Genomic DNA, 22,790 nt, shown 5'->3' on the forward strand with positions numbered 1-22,790 from the left:
GTACAAGCTGATGCCAAGCACTAAAACAGCTGCAATAAATACATTAAAAAACAGAGCACTTACTTTCCCCCTGCAGGCAAAGGCTCATGATGTGAAACTATTTCACTAATATCAGCACCCTTTTCCAAACCTTGTCTGCAGTCAGTTCCCATTGGTGAGGTACAAAATGTATCAAGCAAGCATTTTCACCAACTGACCACAAACAAGGTTTGGGAAACAAACTCACCTCAAAAATGCACACACCTTACAGAAAACATTATTGGATATCTATTAATGGGCATTTGGCCAACATCTCCCTTCATAAGAAATAAAACACAGGAGAAGGCTATTTGGAGTTTCACACCTGTTGACTCATTCACTAATTAATTCCTCAATCTTGCATATATTTATCAATCTCCGCCTTAAATATACCTACTGATGTGTCTTCCGCCACGCAGGGTAGAGAAGTGCAGAAATTCACTACCTTCTCAGAATTCTCCAAGTACCTAATCTAGAGCTGAGCTCAAACTGTAGTTCTTTACGGTAATGGTTCCTGCTCACCAACAGGCCGTTTTTGGGGTAAGCCCTGCAGCCCGTGGACGAACCGATCCCATGTCAATGTCATCGACTGAACATCGCGGGAGAAAACTCAACATCACAAGCAGCAGATTGGCTGATGGAGGCCTGTGTACTCGGATCGCTCTCTCTCCGTCTCTCTCTCACAATGGTGGGGGAAAGCTTACAACTGATTCTCAAGTCGGAGAACTCGGAATGAAAGCAACATGGCAGACCTTAACATCGCAGGCAGCGATTTGTTTTGTTTAATCACTCCACTCGCTATATTGACACCTCTCTGCCTGTTTATCAAGGAGAGAGAGAGAGCCTGTGCCACGTTGAGTTGTCGGGTAAATGATTAGTTTCTGTTATGCTGCAGATCATGGTCTCTCTCTGGAAGCTTTGCTTGCTTGGTGAGTGGTGGGTGCTGATGCTTTTTACTGAAATAAGTGGGGAGGGTAGATGCTTTGTTGCTGCTTGTGCATGGCAGGGGGGAGAAGGGGGCTTTGAGTGACAGTAAAAGCATTAGAACCCCAGTCGTTGAGATACTCATGTTTTTTTCCTGTATATCTGCGAAGAGCAAGAACTTCAGGTTGTATATTGCTTGCATTCTCTGATATTAAATGGAACCATTTGAATCATATCTACTCTTTCCTGAGGAATGACTTGGATCCGCTCCGGATTTCCTGCCGTCACAAACAGATGAGCAGCAGGTGCCATCTCATTGGCTCTCCACTCAGCTGCAGAACATCTGCACAGTGAAGACCCATACATCAGGATGCTCTTCAATGACTGCAGCTCATCATTTTACACCATCGTCCTCACAAAACTAATCAATAATCTCCAAGACCTAGTCCTCAATACCTCCTTGTGTAACTGCATCCTCGATTTCCTCACTTGCAGACTCCACAGTCAGTTCTTAAAGGCAACACCATCTTTGCCACACAGACGCACCACAAAGCTGTGTGCTTCCCCCGCTCTTCTTGCTTTACACTTATGGCTATGAGGCCAGGTACAGCTCCAATGCCATATTTAAGCTCGCTGACGACACCACTGTTGTTGGCCGAATCAAAGGTGATGACAAATTGGCATATAGGAGGGAGATTGAAAATCTGGTTGAGTGGTGCCACAACAACCACCTCTGACTCAACATGCACAAAATCAAACAGCTGGTTGTTGACTACAAGAGGAAGAAACTGGAGGCCCTTGAGCCAGTGCTTATTAGGGGATTGGAGGTTGAGAGTGTTAGTAACTTTCATTTCCTGTGCATTATCAGAGGATTTGTTCCAGGACCATCCTGTAAATGCCTTTTCAAAAAAAGTACAGCAACACCTCTACTTTCTTACATGTTTGTGCAGATTTGGCATGGCATCTATACTTCTGATAGACCTCTATAGATGCACAGTGGAGAGTACCCTGATTGAAAGGGGTATTGGCTCAGCAGAAACACTGATGTTGGTTCACTTATCTTCCAGTAGATTTGGAGTAGTGAGCAGACAATGCTCCAGTGGTACCTCTCTAGTACTTTGATATGCTTGCTAGACATAGACCAGCATTTATTCAATGAATTGTACTAGGTTTGAGATTTTGCTGTTTCAACACCCTTTTCTTTATAAGCCAAAGGTTATGCTGACACCTTGAAGGTAATGGTGAATTTTATCTCTGATGTTATCCTTTCCTAAGGGATGACGCCTGTGGTATGGGAAATGGTTCACACTTTCCAGGGTCTCATCATGGGGATTTGTTGTCAGAGACTGATGTTTCATAAAGGGTGAGGTTGACAGGAGTTCTTTGCTTTGTGTATGGTCTTGAATGCTTCACTTGATACCTCTATCACAGAGTGTTCTTACTTAGGCATATAGACCAGCTCTGCAGACAGTATCCTAGGTATGAAACAACGCACACACAAAATGCTAGAGGAACTCAGCAGGTCAGTCAGCGTCTGTGGAAATGAACAAACAGTTGAGAATTTGAGCTGAGACCCTTCATCAGAACTGGAAAGGAAGGAGAAGGTGCCAGAATAAAACAGTGGGGGGGGGGTAGAGTGGGGAAGAGGAAGGAGGCTAGCTGGAAGGTGATAGGCCAAGGCCAGTTGGGTGGGAAAGGTAAAGGGCTAGAGAAGAAAGAATCTGATAGGAGAGGAGAGTGGACCATAGGAAAGGGAAGGAGGAGGGAACCCCAGGGAAAGTGATAGGAAGCTGAGAAAAGGTAAGAATCCAGAGTAGGGAATAGAGAAAGAGGCAAGGAGGGAAACATTTTTTTACCAGAAACAGAAATCAATATTCAAGCAATCAGGTTGGAGGCTACCCAGACGGAACACAAGATGCTGTTCCTCCACCCCGAGGGTAGCCTCATCTTGACGTGAGAGGAGGCCATGGACCAACATGTCGGAATGTGAATGGGAAACAGAATTAAAATGTTTGGCCAATTTTGGTGGATGGACAAAGCGGTCCTCCAATTTACAACAAGTCTCATCGAAGTAGAGGAGGCCACATCAGGAGCACTAGACACAATAGACGACCCCAGCAGATTCACAGATGAAGTGCTACCTTGCCTGGAAAGATTGTTTGGGGCCCTGAATGGAGGTAAAGGTGGAAATGAATGGTATAATTTGAATATAATTGCTGGATGATGTTTTCACTCAAATCTCCCCACTTTCTCTCCCTGTATGCTAACTTTCATTGATTCATGTATAAGGACACATGGGTCTGACTGAACACCAACATATTTCAACTTCTCACCATTTAAAAAATGATCACCATTTCTATTTTTCCACTGAAGTGTTTTTTTCCACTTGGATATGTCTATCACTCATGGTCTTCTCATTTAAATCTTTGCCATTAATTGTGAACAGCTGAGCTCCCCGCACAATCCCCAATGGCTGCCTCTTAGTCACAGCCTTTCACAACATGACCAGTTTATTCTTATTTGCTATTTCTTATCCATTAATCCTTAGCAAATGTGATTGTATTAACTATAATCCCAGGAGTTTGTTTGTTTTGATAATCTGTTTAGTGACTGCTTATCAAAATCTTCCATTACACTGCATCTACATTACCCCCCACCCCCTCAGATAGCTACAACTTCGACATAATCTGTCAAACAAATTTTCCTCACACGAGACCATGCTGTTTGACCCAATCCTATCATTATTTTCTCGATGCCCTGCTTCTACCGCCTTAAGAAGAAATATGTGCAGTTTTTTCTACTACTGATGTTTGGCTAACTAATCTTTAGTTCCCTGTTTTCTTTCCCCTGCCTTTCTTGCAAAGTAAGGCTACATTTGTTACATTCCAGTCTGTGGGGATCATTCAAGATTCCACGGAATTTTATAAGATAACAACCCACTACCTTTATAGCTACCTCTCTCGGCCGTTATCGTCAAGTACTAGCATTTATCAGCTTTCAATCCTGCTACTTTATCCAATTTTATTGCTAACTTTCTTTAATTCCTCATTCATGTTTGATCTGACAATCTACACTATGTCCTGAAACTGAAAACTATTTTCCATGGAAACAGAAAAAAAATAGATGTTTTTAATTTCTCTGTCGATTCACTATTTCCACATAATTTTTCCCATCTGAGATAGCAAGGGGTCCAAGTTAACCCTTGTTAATATTTTCCTTTTTAAGTATATGTCGAAGATTTCTCACTAGATCTGTTTTTATTTCTCACAAGATTACTCACTTGTTCTCAATCATCTTGGCTTATTTACTTCCTTATTCTAAAGATGTTTCAAAACTGTCCTGACAGTTATTTATGAAGTCAGCACAAATCACCAAGGGATGACTGCATTTTACATTACAGCACCACCAAAGTTCCCTCTAAGGTATGCACCCATGCACATACACACATCTTTTGCTACTAGCCCACAAAGGAATTTAAACTGTGCACAAAAGTTTGCACTGGCATGTTAAGTTTATTTCACAATTGTACAAAATCACATTTCCTTTTCCGGTTTCTGATGCGATTTTGACAAGGTGGAGTTTGTGATGATTTGTCAGCAGATTTTAAACCTGGCTTATTTATACTGTTTTATTGAAGAAATTATTGATTCACTACGTTGAATTCCAAAGAAGCAAAGGGCATGAGGCGCAGAAGAAGTGCTAGCAACACACACAAAACGCTGGAGGAACTCAGCAGGCCTGGCAGCATCTATGGAAAGGAGCACAGTCGGCATTTCGGGCCGAGACCCTTCAGCAAGACTGCTAGTTCATTTAAAGTGGAATAGCTTAACATTATTGATATTGATGCTATTACATGTTGTCATATAGTATATTGTATAAGACTCATTGATTTGTATTATTTTGTTTATTTTGAACAATAAACAACAACTGGACTTGGTAGTTTATTTTCCTTAGAAAAGTTTCAAGTTTACTCCCACTTAAAAATATTCTGAGTGCTCATGTTGTCGTCACTGGGCAAAAAGAAAATTGCACAGCACAAGATTTTTGCCCACACAGGTCATTACAAATTAGAGGGAACATTGGGGACCACATAAACTCATGCATTTACCAATAATACTACCTTCATGTCAGCACATGGTAACTTTGCAAATGCAAAATGTGACTGGCCTATTTTTAAAATCACAAAATGATGCAAGGCAGTCAGAAATCCAAAAAGCAGAGGTGGTACAGTGGAAAAGAAAGCCAAATTTGTGCAGAGAGCATGCTAAAATGGCCAGAACGACAATCAGATGGCATGAGAGGCTGCAGATGATGCAACCAATGAACTGCCTAAGAAACTCAGCAGGTCAGGCAACATCTCTGGAAGTAAAGAAATAGCTGGTGTTTTGAGTTGAGACTTTGCATCAGGACTCCTGATGTAGAGAGATCATCAGGCAGCCTAATCATGAAAATCAAAACGTTAATATTTTCACAAATTTAGGACCATTTTGAACTTTGACTCTTGCATCCACATAGAAGAATATAAATGCTGCAGCTTCAAAAAAACTTCCTGCTTCAGTTTTTAAAAAACATGCTTAATATTACTCAGAAGAAATGATTCATTTTTTTGGCACTAAGAATAACTTGAAGATTTGTTCCAAAATGAAGACTAGGTTGTTATAAAATAAATCAGTGAGCTGAATAATCCATTCATTTTTGTTAACACTTGAATTTGTTCTCACATTATTTGGCAGTAAAAAGATCTATGTCTGCCAAAGAGCAGTGCAGAGAAATACTTACCTATGAATTTTATACAGATGCATATATAAAGCCAAACCAGGGCTTACAATAATGACAATCTCAGAGCAAAATAATGGTTTGAAAGTTTCTATTTTGCTTGTGACTTTCATTAAATATATTTTTGTACGTTTTATAACTGAATCTGTTTTTTCCCCAACATTCAGTTTGCAAATGTTAAGTATACTCGTCTCATGATAATGGCTTTCAATCATTTGTTCCATCTGTCAAACTACCTTATTCTCAAAGATTCCTGATCAATCGCAGCAAATGGCTGCACTGAACATATTAAATTTAACATGGCAATATCTGAAAAATGTGGAGACACAATGTATTTATATATTTTGTGGGAAATTTCAGTTGGTTGAATTGAACAAATATGACAGACCTACTACCCACAGGGAAAAGTTTTTTTTGGGATTAAGGTGACTATCTAGACCCATTGATTGGACTTTTTGTTTAAAGAATTTTAGTATGCAAAACTATTTCTCAATAGCAACTAGTGAATACAAATATCCAAGTGAAAAACACAGCCTTAACATTTCCAAAAGGATGAAGACAGTGAGTCTCATTTCCCCATCTCATAATTAAAGCTTATTCCAGGTTCCAATGATAAAATATCATTTAATTATAAGTCTGACATATTTAGCAGCAAGTAATTTCAATTTGCTACAACCGACTGCATTATGTACACAAGCAGCAGTCATTTGCCTAGAAATTTATCTCCTGTCTGCAGAGCTAAATGTGCCATATAGCAGTGATAACATGGTGTGCCCTGCACAGAATATATCAGGCTGTATTGGTAGGGATTTTTGTGGTGCACTCTGCAACAACACATTGCCACTACTACGTAGCATGTTTGACACTATTCGTCAGGGGCGTCATGGTAATGTAGTGGTTCAGACAATGCTTTAAGGTACCGGCAACCGGGGTTCAATTCCTGCCTCTGCCTGTTAGGACATTATCCCTGCAACCACGAGTTTCCTCCCACAGTCCAAAGACATGCTGGTTGTTATGTTAATTGGTCATTGTAAATTGTCTCATGATTAGGCTAGGACTAAATCAAGGGACTGCTGGGCGGTGTGGTTCGAAAGACCAGAAGGACCTTTTCTACACTCTATTACAACAAACGAGCAAATAAATAAATAGAAAAATAAAATCAATTAAAATCATTAATTTCTACCACAATCACACATCACCCCCATACAGTGCAAAAATAAGATAAATGCTAGGACCACATGCAAAACAGTGTTTACATGTCCTGTAATAAAACAACGAGACTGTTCTCTCATTAGTGCAAATGCATTGTTTTAGCTTTGGTGGTTATTCAACAAATTATAAGTGATTTTTGTACGAGGCAGCAAAGCATTCCACAACATCTTTCATCTTCTACTGACAACACTGATGTATTGTGCATCTCACTTACACTATACCCTGGGAGATACTCGGTAGGAGCAGGGATAACAAAACTTAGTTGAGAAGCTTCCTTGGTACTGTAACAGAAAAATGCCTTACCTGTGGAAATTTAGAGGACATTTATAGAAAGATTATGGGTAAAGCTATGCCTTTTTTACTGTGTCAAACAGAAGATTACATTAGGGTTATCAAGAAATATTTTAATTCTCATTTTGGGCAAGTCCTTTGGAAATTTTGTGAGATTTTTTTTGACCCTGCCAAAGTGTTGTGTAGTGAATGCGAACAAATAGTATCGTGTCCGGCACCAAGTATCGAAATACAGAGAAAATCTCTACAATCCCTCAAAAATGAATCTTAACTTATTTTTAAAGGATACTCTCTATTGCAATGTAAATCCTATGGATTAACTGAAATAGCCAATCTAATTTAAATCCTACATACACTGACAATTAGTTGGAGAATGACCACATGGGTTTCTTATTGCCTACAGGTAGTTTCACTCTTTCAAGTCTGGAATCCATTAAGAACTAAATGCTAACGATAAAACAGCATTATGTTCACATCCCCCAAATTCTGTACAGTAATTATTTTTTCATAGAGACTGTACATAAAATAAATTACATTAGTATGAGTATAATATACATTGTTAAAAGAAGGATAAAAATATGTGTCTTTGTCTCACCTATAGTATGTATAAGGAATCAGATTAGGGATTTCTAACACCTGGGCATCTGGTTCATTCTCCACCTCATACAGCAAAACCCATTCTTCATCCTCTCCAATCACTCCAATCTGAGAAGAGAAACATTGAAGTATGGATGTGAGGAGATATAATCTACAATATTTAAATAAGGAGGTAAGTTGCATAGTTTACTGAGCAATAACAAGAAAATAGGCAATAACGAAAAGCATTTTCAAACATTTAACATTTAAAATAAGAATACTGTGTTTCAACACTTCAAAAATATAAATGTAAACTCATTATTAGTTTTCTTAAGCTATTTTAATCAATCTGTAGAAAAGTTATAATCAGACTGGAAAGATAATTGGTTGTATTTGGTTTATATTCAATTCAAAATTGGAATTTTTTTGTATAGAATATACTGTATGCAAACAACTTGCCTGCATTACTAATTCCTAAAACACTTTGACATAGTTCTGTGTTCTTCTGCCAAAGATCTTTGCAACTTATCTGGGAAAAGGTACTATTTTTGATGAGTGAAGTATTTTCTTGTTCTGGTGGAGAGTTAGTCCAGTAACCATGTTAACTTCCAGGTATATCTGTAATTTTGCATTATCAGCAAACTGATATTTTTCTTAAATCTTTTAAATACCATGACTAGAAAATGCTCAACACCCTCCTTGAATAAAATTGGTTTCTTTGTCATTAATATGGTTATGGTAGTGAAGCAGGAGACATTTTCTCCAGTTATTCCCTGACTGGAATAAATAGGAGTAGACGATTTTCTAAACAGGGAGTGAATTCAGAAATCAGAGGTGTAAAGGAACTTGGGAGTCCTAGTGCAGGATTCCTTAAAGGTTAAATTAGTTATAAGGAAGGCAAATGCAATGTACTGCAGAGGACATTCTAACTAGTGCAACACCGTCTGGTATGGAGGGGGCACTGCTGCACAGGATCGGTAAAAGCTGCAGCAAGTTGCAATCTGTGCCAGCTCCATCCTGGGCACTAGCCTCCCCAGCATCGAGGGCATCTTCAAAAGGCGAGGCCTCAAAATGCAGCATCCCTCACCATGACCATTACCCAGGCCATGCCCTCTTCTCATTGAACTCATGAACACTAACTAGCCCACTACTTATTTACTTTAACTTTATATATATTTATTTACTATAATTTACTGTTTTTATGTACTTCAATGTACCGCTGCTTCATAACAACAAATTTCATGACATATGGCAGTCATATTAAACCCTGATTCTGAAGTTAGCTTTCATTTTGAAAGAACTAGCTATGAAAGCAATGATGCTGAGGTTTTATAAGGCATTGGTCAGACTGTATTTGGAGTATTGAGAGCAATTATGGTCCCATAATTAAGAAAGAATGTGCTGGCATTAGAGAAGGCCTGAGAATGTTTACAAGAATGATTCAGGGATCAGAAGGGTTAACAACTGAGGAGTGTTTGATGGCTCTGTGGTGTACACACTGGAGTTTAAAAGAATGATGGTGGAGGGGCGGGGGGAATGGCATGGGGTATCTCATTGTGTGCCAAATCATGAAAGGCCTAGTAGCGTGAACATGGAAAGGATGTTTCCAATAGTGGGAGTATCTAGGAACAGAGGGCATGGTATCAGACTAGAAGGATGTCCCTTTACAACGGAGATAAGACAGAAGACGTCTCTTAAGAACAGATATGAGGAGGAATTTTTCAGCTAGAGGGTGGTAAATTTGTGGAATTCATTGCTACAGACAGCTGTGAAGGCCAGTTCATTGGGAATATTTAAAACAGAGGTTGAAAGTCTGGATGCCAGAAGTTACAGGGAAAGGCAGGAGAATGGGGTTAAGTTCAAGAGCCACAAAGCAATGTTACAGTCTCTGACTAGACCACACTTGTAGCATTGTATTCCGCTCTGGTCGCCTTGTTATGGGAATGATGTGACAGCTATAGAGATGGTGTAGAGGAGGTTTACCAAGATGCTGCCTGGATTAGGAATCATGTTGTATGAGGAAAGGTTGCATGAACTAGGGCTTTTCTGTTTGGAGTGACAGAGAATAAGAGGCAACTTGATAAAGATGTGTAAGCTTATGAGAGGAATAGACAGAGTGGACACTGGAACCTTTCTCCACAGAGTGACAGTGGCCAATACCCCAGAGAATACTTGTTTAACGTGAGTGGAGAAAAGATTAGGAGTAGTTTTCTTTTTAAAATGCAGAGAATAGTAGGTGCCTGAAACACATTGCCTGGGGTGGTTATAGAGATTGGTAAAATAGAAACTCTTAAACATTTTTAAACAGGCACATAAACATATGAAAACTGGCAGGTTATTGACTGCACAGGAAGGAAGGGTTACCCTGATTACGAGGTAGGTCAGCACAATTTCCTGGGCTGAAGGACGCACACTGTGCTGTAGTGTTCTACACTCTATGTTCTAATAAAGGCAAGCAAGCCATATGCCTTCTTTACCATCCTATCAACCTGTGTAGCCGCTTTCAGAGAGCAATGGACTGAAGCCCGAAGATCCCTGTGCATATTTACACTGTTCAGGTTCTTGTAACTTCTGTCAGTCAACATCTGATCTCCCAAAGTGCAACACCTCACATTTGACCAGGATAAATTCCATCTGTCACTTCTCCACCCATATCTGCAACGGATCTGTACCCCACTGTCTCCTTCTGCACTTTCCTACACCATCCAGAACTCCACCAATCCTCGTATTGTCTGCAAAATTACTAACCCACCCATCTGGTGATCTCTGTGAAAACAACTGCACTATATGGAAAGAATACCACTCGAGCAGAAGTGAATCAATTAACTTATCATCACATTTACAAGGAGCGCTATCCAGGAAAGTAGCACCCATTATCAAGACCAGGTAGGCCATGCTCTCTTCTCGCTGCTGCCACTAGGGAGGTGGTACAGGAGACTGAAGCCCCACACCACCAAGTTCAGCAAGTTATTATCCCTCAACCATCAGGCTCTTGAACCAGAAGTGAAAACTTCACTCACCCCAACACTAAAATGATTGCACAACTATCCACCCCTTTTAAGGCCTCTACAACTCAAGCTCTTGAGACTTATTACTACTTTTTATTTTGGTATTTATGCAGTTTGTTGTCTTTTGTACATTGGCTGTTTCTTCATCCTTGTTGTGTGCACTTTTTCACGGATTCTCTTGGGTTTCTTTGTACTTACTGTGAATGCCCGTAAGAAAATGTTTCTCAGGATAGTATTTGACGATGCATATGCACTTTGATAATACATTTACTTTGAACTTTGAAAAATTGCAATTAAACCAATTGGCTCTTGGTGCAGGGAGAAATGCAAACCACTGAAGCCTTTCAAAACTGCAGGGCAGCTGAGAAATTTATTTCAGCAAAACATGCAATAGTTTCTGGTTCCCAATGAATCTGGACATTGGCATGGCGTCAAAACATTGATCATAAATAGGAATCACAGATTTATGCCTACCTGTTTTTTTAAAATATAGGAAACTAGGATTGCCTAATGCAGGGGTCCCCAACCTTTTTGGCACTGCGGACCGGTTTAATATTGACAATATTCTTGCAGACCGACACAACCGGAATATAGGTGATAAGTCAACTATAAGTCACTTATAAGTGGCTAATACACTCAATTTTGTTTCTAAAAGGGTTTATCTAACGAATTTAATATTAAACACACAGCGTATATTTTCCTCACATGAATATAGTGATAAGTCAATTATAAGTCGCTTATAAGTCAATAGTATCATATCATTTTCAGTAACATTTGGATATTAAACACACGACGCATATTTTCCTCGTATGAACATATAAAATCATTGCAACGCACCAATATTGCTGAATCAGTGGGAGCCCTGGGCTTGTTTCCCTGCAACAAGATGGTCCCATCGAGGGGTGATGGGAGACAGCGATACTCGAAGGGGGTTCCTTATGTCCAGTCTATTCCGCAATTTAGTTTTCGTTGCATTCACTGCAGAAAACCCCGCTTCACAGAGATATGATGTTGGAAATGGAAGCAACGTTTTCAGTGCTTTCGTGGCTACCTCAGGATATTCAGCCTTGACTTTGATCCAGAATGCCAGAAGAGATGTTATGTCAAACATACTTTTCAGCCCGCTATTATTTGCAAGCTCGAGGTGTTGATCTTCTTCCCACGCTGACATGGATGATTCACCGGGGACATTCACAAATGGGTCACGGACCCATTCCTTTGCACGTCTTGGGTCATTTGTGGTTGGGAAGTAACGCTCAAATTCTGTCGACAGCGAAGATAGGTAATCACGCACCAACTGTGAGAAGAACGGTGCAGCCTCAGTCTCTCCCAAAATCCCAGCTAATGTTGGGAACATGTCAGATATGCCCCCATCCACTCACTATCCCCACAGTTCCAGTTTGGCTTTGAAAGCAGACACTTTATCTGCCAACTTGAAGACAGTTGTCATTCTCCCCTAAAGTGACAAATTGAGTTCATTGAGCAGGTTGAAGATGTCACACAGATAAGCCAGTTTTGCTATCCACTCCTCGTCACTGAAGTGTGCTGCCAGTGGTGACTTTTTTCCTGAAAGAAACCTCTGTAGCGGCTCTCTTAACTCAAAAACCCTGGCCAGGGCTCTCCCCCTTGATAGCCACCTGACTTCAGTGTGTAAGAGAAGGGGGTTGTGATTTGCATCCATTTCCTTGCAAAGCTGCTCATACAGATGTTTCTTAGCCTTAGCAATACGGCTAGCCACTAAGTGCGGCGCTCTCAGAGCAGCAGCATTTATGGAGGTGGTGGCTCTCAGCACTTGCTTCTGTCCCGCTTGCTCACGTTTTTTCCACTCAAAAAACTCAACAGGTCTGTCTTTAAGTGCAGGGTGATTAGACTCAGGTTCCGAAGCAGTTTTGAGGGCTTCATTGCCTCATTAGACAGCTTGTCTCCACATATCACACATAGGGGGCTTGGAGCGTGCCAGTCACCGGTTGCATTAAAGCCATATTTTATGTACGACTCGTTGTATTTTCTGTTGTAGGTAGCTTTCTCTTTTTTTGCAGTCTCGGCCTCAGTCGTCTCTGCGTTATCATCATCGTTAGGCCTTTTATGTTCCCTACCACTTCTTCTAAAGAAACTCTCAAGCGACATTTGTTTTTTACTCATCATACCGCCAAATCATATCGTTTCCTTGCGGCCCGGTAGCACATGCTTTGCGGCCCGGTGGTTGGGGACCACTGGCCTAATGCAAGATTATTCCTCAGATGTTTCTAATTATGTGAAACTTTCCTGATTTTATGCAGTTTTTATTAAACAGATTTCGGGTTCTCCATGCGTTCAGTGAAATTCAGCATTTTGCAGCATCATTCAAACCTGGTTATTTGTTTTATTATAGTGAGATGACAAAGAAAACAAAATACTTTGAGCAGATACACACCAAGTAAACTGGCTGCTTTCCTTCCCAAAGTATAGCATGTAGATATGATAAAAACAAGTTTGAAATACAGGTATGCGTCACTTAACATCCACGATACGTTCTGTCAAATCGGACGTTATGTGATTTGGACGTTGTGCGAACACCATATTATATACTTAGCAAACCTATATGGAGTACTGTAGTGTACCTGTATTGACTAAATCCATGTCATTAGCAATTTCTTCATATCCGATATAGGTCCCTCTCGCATTTTCGTGAGCCTTGTAGTTTTCAGTGAAGCCAATCCTTTAACAGCTTTGAGAATTTTTTCTTTGTTTTTCAGGATTGCCGTGATTGTCGAGTGCGACATGCCTAAATCCCGAGCTGGTTTTCCACCTTCATATTGTTTAATAACCTTTTGTTTCACTTCCAAATCAATATTTTATCACTAGGAGTGGTTTTGCTGCATTTGGAAGCTATGATGCACTTTACAGTAGTATTTTCAAAAGAAAATTAAACAGAGAGGTAACGCTACTACACTCAAGAGGCGCATGATACACGAGATTGGTTACGTCCGCTACGTCTCGTTCTCCGATCGGGAATACAGACGTATATGCAATCGGACGTTGTCCAAATGGACATTAAGCGGCGCACACCTGTATAGTGAATAGGTATATACTTATTGTGTAGCTACTCACTACATTTTAAAATGTTTTATCATATCACTATAATAAAACAAATGTAGGAGGTGGGTGGGGTTTCACCAATGGATCATCTATGCCAGTGTGTTCAGCAAATAAAATTCTTCATACTTTTGCTAAACGTTACTTGAAACAAAAATGCAAAGGGAAAGCAATGCATTATTAATGGAACAATTAGAAATTTAAAACTTGAATTATTTTTCATTTTTGTCCTAAGCATAAAACAGAAAGGCTAAATATATTTTACGTACAAGAGAGATTGAAGTCCTCAAAAAGCGGGGGATAACAGTGACTTATATACTGGTGCAGCTGATACATCAACTTTATGATAAATCAAAGCAATCTAATGCTTTATTAACTCATGTATTCCACTTGGCAGTTCAGGAAACCCAGTTTGCATAAGATCATAAGACATGGAAGCAGAGATAGGCCATTCAGCCCATTGAGTCTTCTCTGCCATTCCATCATGGCTGATCCCAGATCCCATTCAACCCTATACACCTGCCTTCTCGCCATATCCTTTGATGCCCTGACTGATCGAGAAATTTATCAACTTTTGCCTTAAATATATCCATGTACTTGGCCTCCACTGCAGTCTGTGGCAGAGCATTCCACAGGTTCACTACTCTCTGGCTAAAGAAATTCTTCCCTACCTCTGTTCTAAAATGTTGCCCTCAATTTTGAGGCTGTGCCCTCTAGTTCCGGATACACCCACCATAGGGAACATCCTCTCCACATCCATCTCATTTAGTCCTTTTGATATTTGGTAGGTTTCAATGAGATTCCCCCGCATTCTTTTAAATTCCAGTGAGTACAGGTCCAAAGCTGCCAACTGCTCCTCATATGTTAACCCCTTCATTCCCAGAATCATCCCTGTGAACCTCCTCTGGACTCTCTCCAATGACAACACATCCTTTCTGAGATAGGGGGACCAAACTGTTGACAATACTCCAGGTGCAGCCTGACCAGTCCCTCTGCACCTCTGATGTTTGAAACTTCTCATTTAGATAACAGTCCACCTATAGTTCCTTTTACCAAAATGCATTATCATACATTTCCCAACACTGAATTCCATCTGCCACTTTTTTTGCCCATTCTTCCAATTTGTCCAAATCTTTCTGCAATTGCATTGAGTCCTCAGCACTACCAACCCCTCCACCTATTTTCATATCATCTACAAATTTTGCTACAAAGCCCATTCATTCCATAATCCAAATCATTGACAAACAATGCAAAAAGCAGCAGTCTCAATACTGACTGTGAGGAACAGGGCATTAGGTATCAGAGTGGGGATATTTTAACACAGCTGCACAGCACAATACATTGGTGAGACTACACTTGAGTACCATGTACAGTTTCGGTTGCTGTGTTAGAGAAAATACGTCATTAAATTGGAGTGAGTGCAGAGAAGATTTACAGGTATGCTGCCAGAACTTGAGGGGAGAGGTTGGGCAGTTTAGGGCTTTATTCCACGGAGCATAGGAGATTGAGGAGTATGCCTTAGAGGTGTACAAAATCATGAGGGGTATAGATAAAATGAACACACATGGTTGTTGTCCCTGGAAAGATGAACTCAAACTCAAGTTTTTGTCATTTAACTATATACATGCATTTGGAGAGCTTACAATTTCTGCAAACAGAATACAAAGGAAATGTTATCGATGGCAAGATAATACATCATTTTTCCCAGTCCCCATTCAGTTTCTTGTCAGAAAGATGATTGATAATTACTGAAGATTTGCATCGTAAATTTGCCCAATACCTGTCCTTCCACTATCCATTTTGAGATGGTTGTTTTTCCATCAAACCCTGGCTGGAACTGCAACATGGCTGATTGGGGACTGATATTGGAGATCACAAGATTAGATGGTGCACCCGGGAGCTCTGTAAAACAGTTTAATGCACAATGTCATTCTTCTTTTTTTCCTTTCACACTGAACGTTGATGAGAAAGCTAAAAGATTATTGCATTATCGAAAGCAACTGAACTTAGAAATTGTCTGTTTGCACCATATTTTGGGCATTATGCAGTTCAGTATCAATAAAAAAGGCAAGTGCAAAGGAAAATTATGGACTTATTAGGATTTACCTTTTGGGTTTTACATAAATCTCACATGATAGTACATGCAGGACCCCAAGCATCTGGAGTAGCATCAATAAAGTACTAATCAGTTTTGGATGTTGTGCCTAGGGTGGGCCATCCAGGAAGAAGCAGGTTTCAATGAGTCTGCTTCATTATGACCATAAGTGCACGATCCTAACTTGGAATGCAGCCCAGTGGTCCTCTTTAAGCCAACTAAGTCATAGCAGTTCTTCCTCGGGCCTACAATACCAGTTTGCCCAAACCTTCCCACAGCAAATGCCACCCATATTCAACACTGCTTCTGCCGCACACACAGTATACAACCTCCCCTTGCTGATTTTCAGCTGAGTCTCACAACTACCACACTAAACACTAATATTCCTCCTCTGAATTTTGTTTCCCATTACTCACCGATCTGCAGGCAAAGCTGTTGCCTTTACTTTGCCTGACCTTCCAGCAGCTGACGACAAGCTCTGCAAAAGTTCCACTCTCACAAATTTAACTGGCTCTGAGATCCCGGTTCTTTCCACAAGCTGATCCTCCCGTCTGTTGTCATGTCCCTCTCACGCAATAATAATCCCTCTCTCAACCTCTTGTATGTCCCTTAAACCCTTGCAACACTGAATCAGGTTTATTGTTGGCAGTGCAAGGCCCTTTCATCGGTGCACATCACCTTGGGTCTCCAGCAGGAGTGTCTTAAACAAAACCTTCAGTGCCTCATATATGTATATTAACATTTATAGAAACATACAATATTTTTGGCTGTTCTGTAAGAAATTTATATATTTTGCACAGTAAATCCATCCTCTATTTTAAAGATTTAACAGCAGGGCACATGTTCTCAGTTGTTAACAAATCCTAACCTACTGAAAGAGTGAAGATACAGTACTAAATGGATCCCAATAACAAAGAAATATCTCACCTGGTGGCACTCCAGATGAGATGGCAGATAATGTTACTGCTCCACTTCCAGCTGCTGTCATGGCTGCCACCTCAATGGTATATGTAGTAAGGGAAGTCAGTCCTGTTATCTTGTAATCTAGTGTTGTGTTTGACAATTTGAGGCTCACACGACTATCGTTTCTATTAAACACCTCCCACGAAACCTGGTAACCTGTACAGAAGATGGATTTTCAACAAGCATTAATCCTTGTCTTTCTTTTCGAAGCAGATTTGTCTTATTTTTAGGGTGCATCCTTCATCAGTGAAACTACTCTGTCAGCTTGTGGCCTGATATGATTTAAAGTGACACAGATCAAAGTCTTCATACAGAAAAATTGATTGAATGGCAATGATACATACAAGCTCATGACATAGTGTTGAAAGCAATTCAAATATTGAAAATAGTCAGAAACACTAGTGTTCTTTTGGAGCAGAACTTATTGATCTGCTGCCCAAACTTATCATCTGCTTGCCTGGCTAACCCTATAGACAAAGCAAACCCTTTGCACCCGAGTTAACCTTAAGGATGGATTCACCTTAACATGGATAGAGTTTCACTTGTCCTCACCTACCACCCCATGGAGGCTCCACATCCAACATATCATTCTCCACAATTTCTGCCAACTTCAACTGGACCCACACACATCTTTACTTCCCCTACTCTCTGCATTCCACAGGGATCATTCCCTCCATGATTCCCTTATCCATTTGTGCCTCCCCACTAATCACCTTTCGGGTGTTTAACCCTGCAAGTGTCACATCTGCCCCTTCACCTCCTCCCTCATCTTCAGTCCTTCCAGCTGAGGCAATACTTCACCTCCGAAATTGTTGGGAACATCTATTGTATCTGGTGCTCTTGATGCAGCCTACATCGGAGAAACCCGACATAAATTGGGGAACCGCTTTGTCGAGAACCTCAGCTCCATCAGCAAAAAGCAGAATTTCCCCATGTCTAACCATTTCAATTCCAATTCCCAACCAGGTTCTGACATGTCAGTCCAGGGCTTCCTCCTCTGCCACGACGTTGGTGGAGCAACACCTCATATTCCATCGAGGTAGCCTCCAACCTGATGGCATGAACATCAATTTCTGCAACTTCCTATAATTTTTCCCCTCCCCCTTCCTTCTTTATTTCTCCACTCTGGCCTCTTATCTCTTCTCCACACTGGCTTATCACATCCTCTGGAACCCTCCTCCTTCCCCTTGTCCCATGATCCACTCTCCTCTCCCATCAGATTCCTTCTTCACCAGATCCTTGTTTTTTTCACTTATTACCTCCCAGCTTCTTACTTTATCTCCCCTCCCCTACCCATCTATCTTCACTTGCCACCTTCTAGTTTGTCCTTCCCCTTCCCCCACCACCTTATCCGGCATCTTCCCCCTTCTTTTCCAAACCTGATGAAGGGTCTCGGCCCGAAACATCGACCGGTTACTTACTTCTGCAGTTGCTACTAGATCTGCTGAGTTCTCCCAGCATTTTGTGTGTGTTGCTCAAGGGGTGACAGAATCTCAGGCACACATGACAATAATAAATAAGACATCAGTTGGTTTCTCTATTCAAGGCCAGTGATCCTTTACTGGATGTTTCTCAGATCACTGAGCAATCTGCACCATCAAAGGGTTAACATACACTTTCATCATCATCTGTAGTAACTCTGATAAAATACTTCCAGTTATGAGTTAAAATGAAGAATATTCAGGAATGCTCTCAAGGTTTCTGTATGCAGATAAATTTTACTCTCTCATCAAACATTTTGTCAGAAATACATGCAAGCAGAACAAAAATTTGGCATAGAGACATGAGCCTATCAGCTCAGAGTGTGGCAGACTAAATGATGCTATGCAAAGTGGCATGCAAGCACAGATGAGCACAAATCAGAACACTTGTCAAAATTTTACATGTAATTTTTGAAAGGACTATTACTGAAAGATAATGAGTATATCAATCTTTTATTGCCCTGGGTATATTGAACTGCTTGAGTACTTTGCATAGAGGAAAACCAGGCAGATGGTAGGGTGGGTCTGGGTGGGGAAGAAATCCCATACCTTTAAGGGAGCCCATCAGTTTCTGTGCGTCAATTTAAATGGATGAAATGTCGGGTGGCCTCCTCTATTGCTAAGCTCTGGTAACTTCTATTATTTCTTTATGTACTGTGTCTGCATGTCCAATACACTCAGGCATGTGAATAGAAAATTCTGCCAAATATAAGGCAAAAAAAAAAGTAATTTCTTTAAGAGTTTGAGATGGAGTGTTTAGGTACAAAGATAATTTCTCTCCTAATTTACCACCCAAAGAGCACAAATCTCAACTCAAAATTGTTGAGTCTGGTAACCAAACCAGAGCATAAATGTCACGCTGGCCCTTAGCCCAAACATCTGCTGTTTATGGCAACTGATAAACATCTGAGAGAATAAGATAGAGGCATGTTTCTGTTAACTGCTGCAGAGTACATTGCAGTTTGGATGTTGTAATGAAATAGGTCTGAGAGTGCCTGCTGTTTCTGCAAGCTTTGATCTTTTAACACTGTGTTAAGCAGTTCAGAAATGGCAGGAGAAGCAGACACAACATGTGGAGGTAATGATTATGAAGTGTGATATCAGAACGCTTAGGTATGTGACTCAACTGAAAACAGAGGGAGCATTAAAAAGCAATCAATCTTTGTATGACTCAGATTCTGTACAACAAATACCAGTAACCTTAAATCACTGGTGTAGATTGTATGTTAGTTGTCTTTTATAGCAGAAACAATTGAATATACTTAGAAAATCATCTTATTTTCTAATGGCAGATAAAATAGAGCACAATAATTGGTTCTTCTTAGTTGATTCTTTTGAATAGAAACAAGAATTTTCCTTGTCAGCATTCGAAATAAAATCTAAAACTGTAAGCGATACAGTTAATAGAGCTGCTATTTCATATCTCCAGCAACCCCAGTTCAGTCCTGGCAATGATACAAAAGAGGTCAAATTGGAAGAGTGCAGATAGCTGAATTTTACAAGACTGGAGGACATATCAGAAACAGGGAGTGGTGAGGCCATGGGTGGATTTGAAATTGGAATTTTAAAAACAAGGTTTTTCTTTAACAAGGTCTGTGAACACAGACCTTGACTACTACAAAATTATCTAAAGTACAAAATTGGCTCCTGTTGTAAAATCAGAAGTAACAAGCCTTGGTGTTCAAATTTGAATTTTAAATTGCACATAAAGAAGGTGACCCGAACAGCATTTCTACTCTGAAGAAATATTACAAAAGTATGCCTGTTTCTGTCATGCAATGATGCTGAAAAACTAATTCATACCTTTACATCAAATAGACTAGATTACTGCAATGCACTTTTTACTGACCTTCCAAAGCAATCTATTGACAAACTTCAACTCATTCAGAACGCCGCTGCTAATCTTTTAACCAAAACTAGGATGAGGGAGCAGATCATTCCCATACTAGCTACTCTGCATTGGCATCCTGTATCTGTTGGAATTGATTTTGAAGCCTTCTTACTTATTTTTAAAGCTCTTAATGGTTTGAGACCAGAGTATATCACATGATCACTTTCGTTTTATAAACCTGTTTCAGCTCTCAGGTCTTCTTCTGCTGGCCTCTTAAATTTAAACAATCTCCCTCAAAAGTTGATTGGCAGGTCAGCTTTATTAAACTACACCCCTAAACTGTAGAATTCAATTCCTAAAACTATAAGGGATGCAGACTGAGCTGACACTTTCCAAACTATTTATTTAACCTTGCTTTCATGTAACATCTTTTTGTCTTTTATCTTCATTTTTTAATTTTGTCTTTTATTTTCATGTTTGCACTTTATCTCATTGTAAAGCACTTTGAGCTACATCGTCTGTGTGAAAAGTACTCTGTAAATAAGTTACTCTTATTATCTGAATCAAAAATGCTTGATAGCAGAATTTCGGTTCAGATTAAATTCATCTTTGTCAGCAATCATAATAATCCTTGTGTTGTACAACACAATGCACTTTTTTAAAACTAATCATTCTTGAGATGAAAGTATCACTTACAACGCCAGCACTGATATTACATACCCGATTGTTCTCAAGAAGGTATTTGTTATTGAAACCCTACAGTCCATATGGTGATGGTACTACCATAAATGTCTTTGAGCATGATCTACAAATTAGCAGCTGGGTGAATTTTCACATAACACTGTGGAAGCAGATTTTAAGGTTCCATAGGTCTGCAAAGGATTTTGCGTAATCTCAAATCCCGACACGATATTTGGTTTCTGTTTAACATAATGGGGTTATTGCCAATTGTTCACTGTCTGATACTTAAAGGCTTATGTAGCAGGCATAATTTATGTGACAGCATGGTTAAGTTGATTGGTGATATGATAAGATTTGTGAAACAGAGAGCCAATAGATTTTTGAGGCACGAAATTGAAAAATTGAAGATAGAAACAATTGGCTTCTGTTATCTTGAAAGTAATACTTGCTTTCTAAAGTACTGTTCACAATTATGTTTGTCGTATCATAATTCTCACTGTCAATATTCATCTGAAACAGACTATAATCCTGTTCTTTAATATGTTGCAGTAGGAATTGGTCTTGAATTAAAAAAACAGAAAATGATGTCTCTATTTCAGAAATCTGAACAGCCAATAGCCCAAAAATTCTTCAGTGATTGAAAATGTGCAGTAACTATGTGATCACAGCAGGCCATGAGCTTCCATTTCTAAAATGCTGAATGTCTCAGGATTTCTTTATGTACAGAGGATTGTGTGGTTTGTAGGAGGTGTGATAGAGCGTGTGGAGGACAGAACGTCTCAGGCAAAAAGGGATCAAGAGCTGTGTGACCTATGTTGTATGCAGGCTACACATGTGCCAATGAAAACAAAACCCAGCTGTTTTTGGATATGGGGCTCGGGAGAACTCATCATTAATACGGAGGGCTTAGAAGAAAAGAAAATCACAAATTTCATGATCCATCTCATAAATCCCACTCAACACACACAAAATGCTGGGGAAACTAAATCCCAATAGATAAATAAATATAAATCCCAATTTTGGTTATTGATAACCAAAACAGTTGGATATCACATATAAACATTAGTCAATATCTTAATATTTCTGTTTTATTGTAAGCCCACTGCTCAAAGAAACTGTCTGTATTTCAATTTTGATGAGTACATTGAAGAGATTAGTTGCAATATGATTGGAATTCAAAAATTCATGGGAACTGAGCAGCTATCTGAAAAGCTATTTCCATTAACAAAAATTGCAGTGCATAGAACAGGTGACCAATTCATTACAGTTTACCAAAAAATGTGATAATTCACTCAAGATCTAATGGAATATTGAATACAGTGAATTGTGCACTTAATAGACCCAGATCAATTACAATATTGAAGCAAGCTATTCAATGAAATTTTGTGCATCGGTGCATATCACCTTCTGAACAAGACTCCTAATCCCAAATGCTGGCTCACGTTCCAAATCACTTCATTTTCCCTTCTGTCCATAAATTATCCAACCTTCTTTTAACACTGGTACAGTTAATGATTTCAGTTACCAACTCCAATATTAGATAGATCACCTTCACAATGTCCTGTGTAAAAAAAAATCTTGTAATGCTCTATGTTTTAAATAACATTTGATCTTTTGTGTATCTCTGCCTTGTTTCAGTCCCTCAAACTGCTAGAAACATGTCCACTACCTTACAGTTTCCTACCCTTTTATTGGTTTACAAACCACGACGCAATCATCTCTTAATCCCTTCTGATAAAAAGTCTTTCATTCTTCTGCTAATCAAAACCTTTGTCAGAAGTAACACATAAAAAATGCAGGCGGAACTCAGCAGATCAGACAGCATCCATGATAAGGAATAAACAGTCGGAGTTTCAGGT

General features: G+C 39.7%; 1 protein-coding gene across 2 annotated transcripts in view; it reads right to left on the bottom strand.

Annotated features, from left to right (window-relative positions):
- Positions 1-22,790, bottom strand: part of sdk1a (sidekick cell adhesion molecule 1a) — a 744,722-nt gene that overhangs the window by 140,041 nt on the left and 581,891 nt on the right. For both annotated transcript variants that reach the window (XM_072268711.1, XM_072268712.1), the window contains 3 exons: positions 16,903-17,094; positions 15,661-15,782; positions 7,817-7,926 (listed from right to left, as the gene is read on the bottom strand). In XM_072268711.1, the coding sequence (XP_072124812.1) occupies positions 7,817-7,926; positions 15,661-15,782; positions 16,903-17,094 (424 nt within the window). The remainder of the gene's footprint in view (positions 1-7,816; positions 7,927-15,660; positions 15,783-16,902; positions 17,095-22,790) is intronic.

Source organism: Mobula birostris, chromosome 9 (genome assembly GCF_030028105.1).
Source record: "Mobula birostris isolate sMobBir1 chromosome 9, sMobBir1.hap1, whole genome shotgun sequence".
NCBI lineage: Eukaryota > Metazoa > Chordata > Chondrichthyes > Myliobatiformes > Myliobatidae > Mobula > Mobula birostris.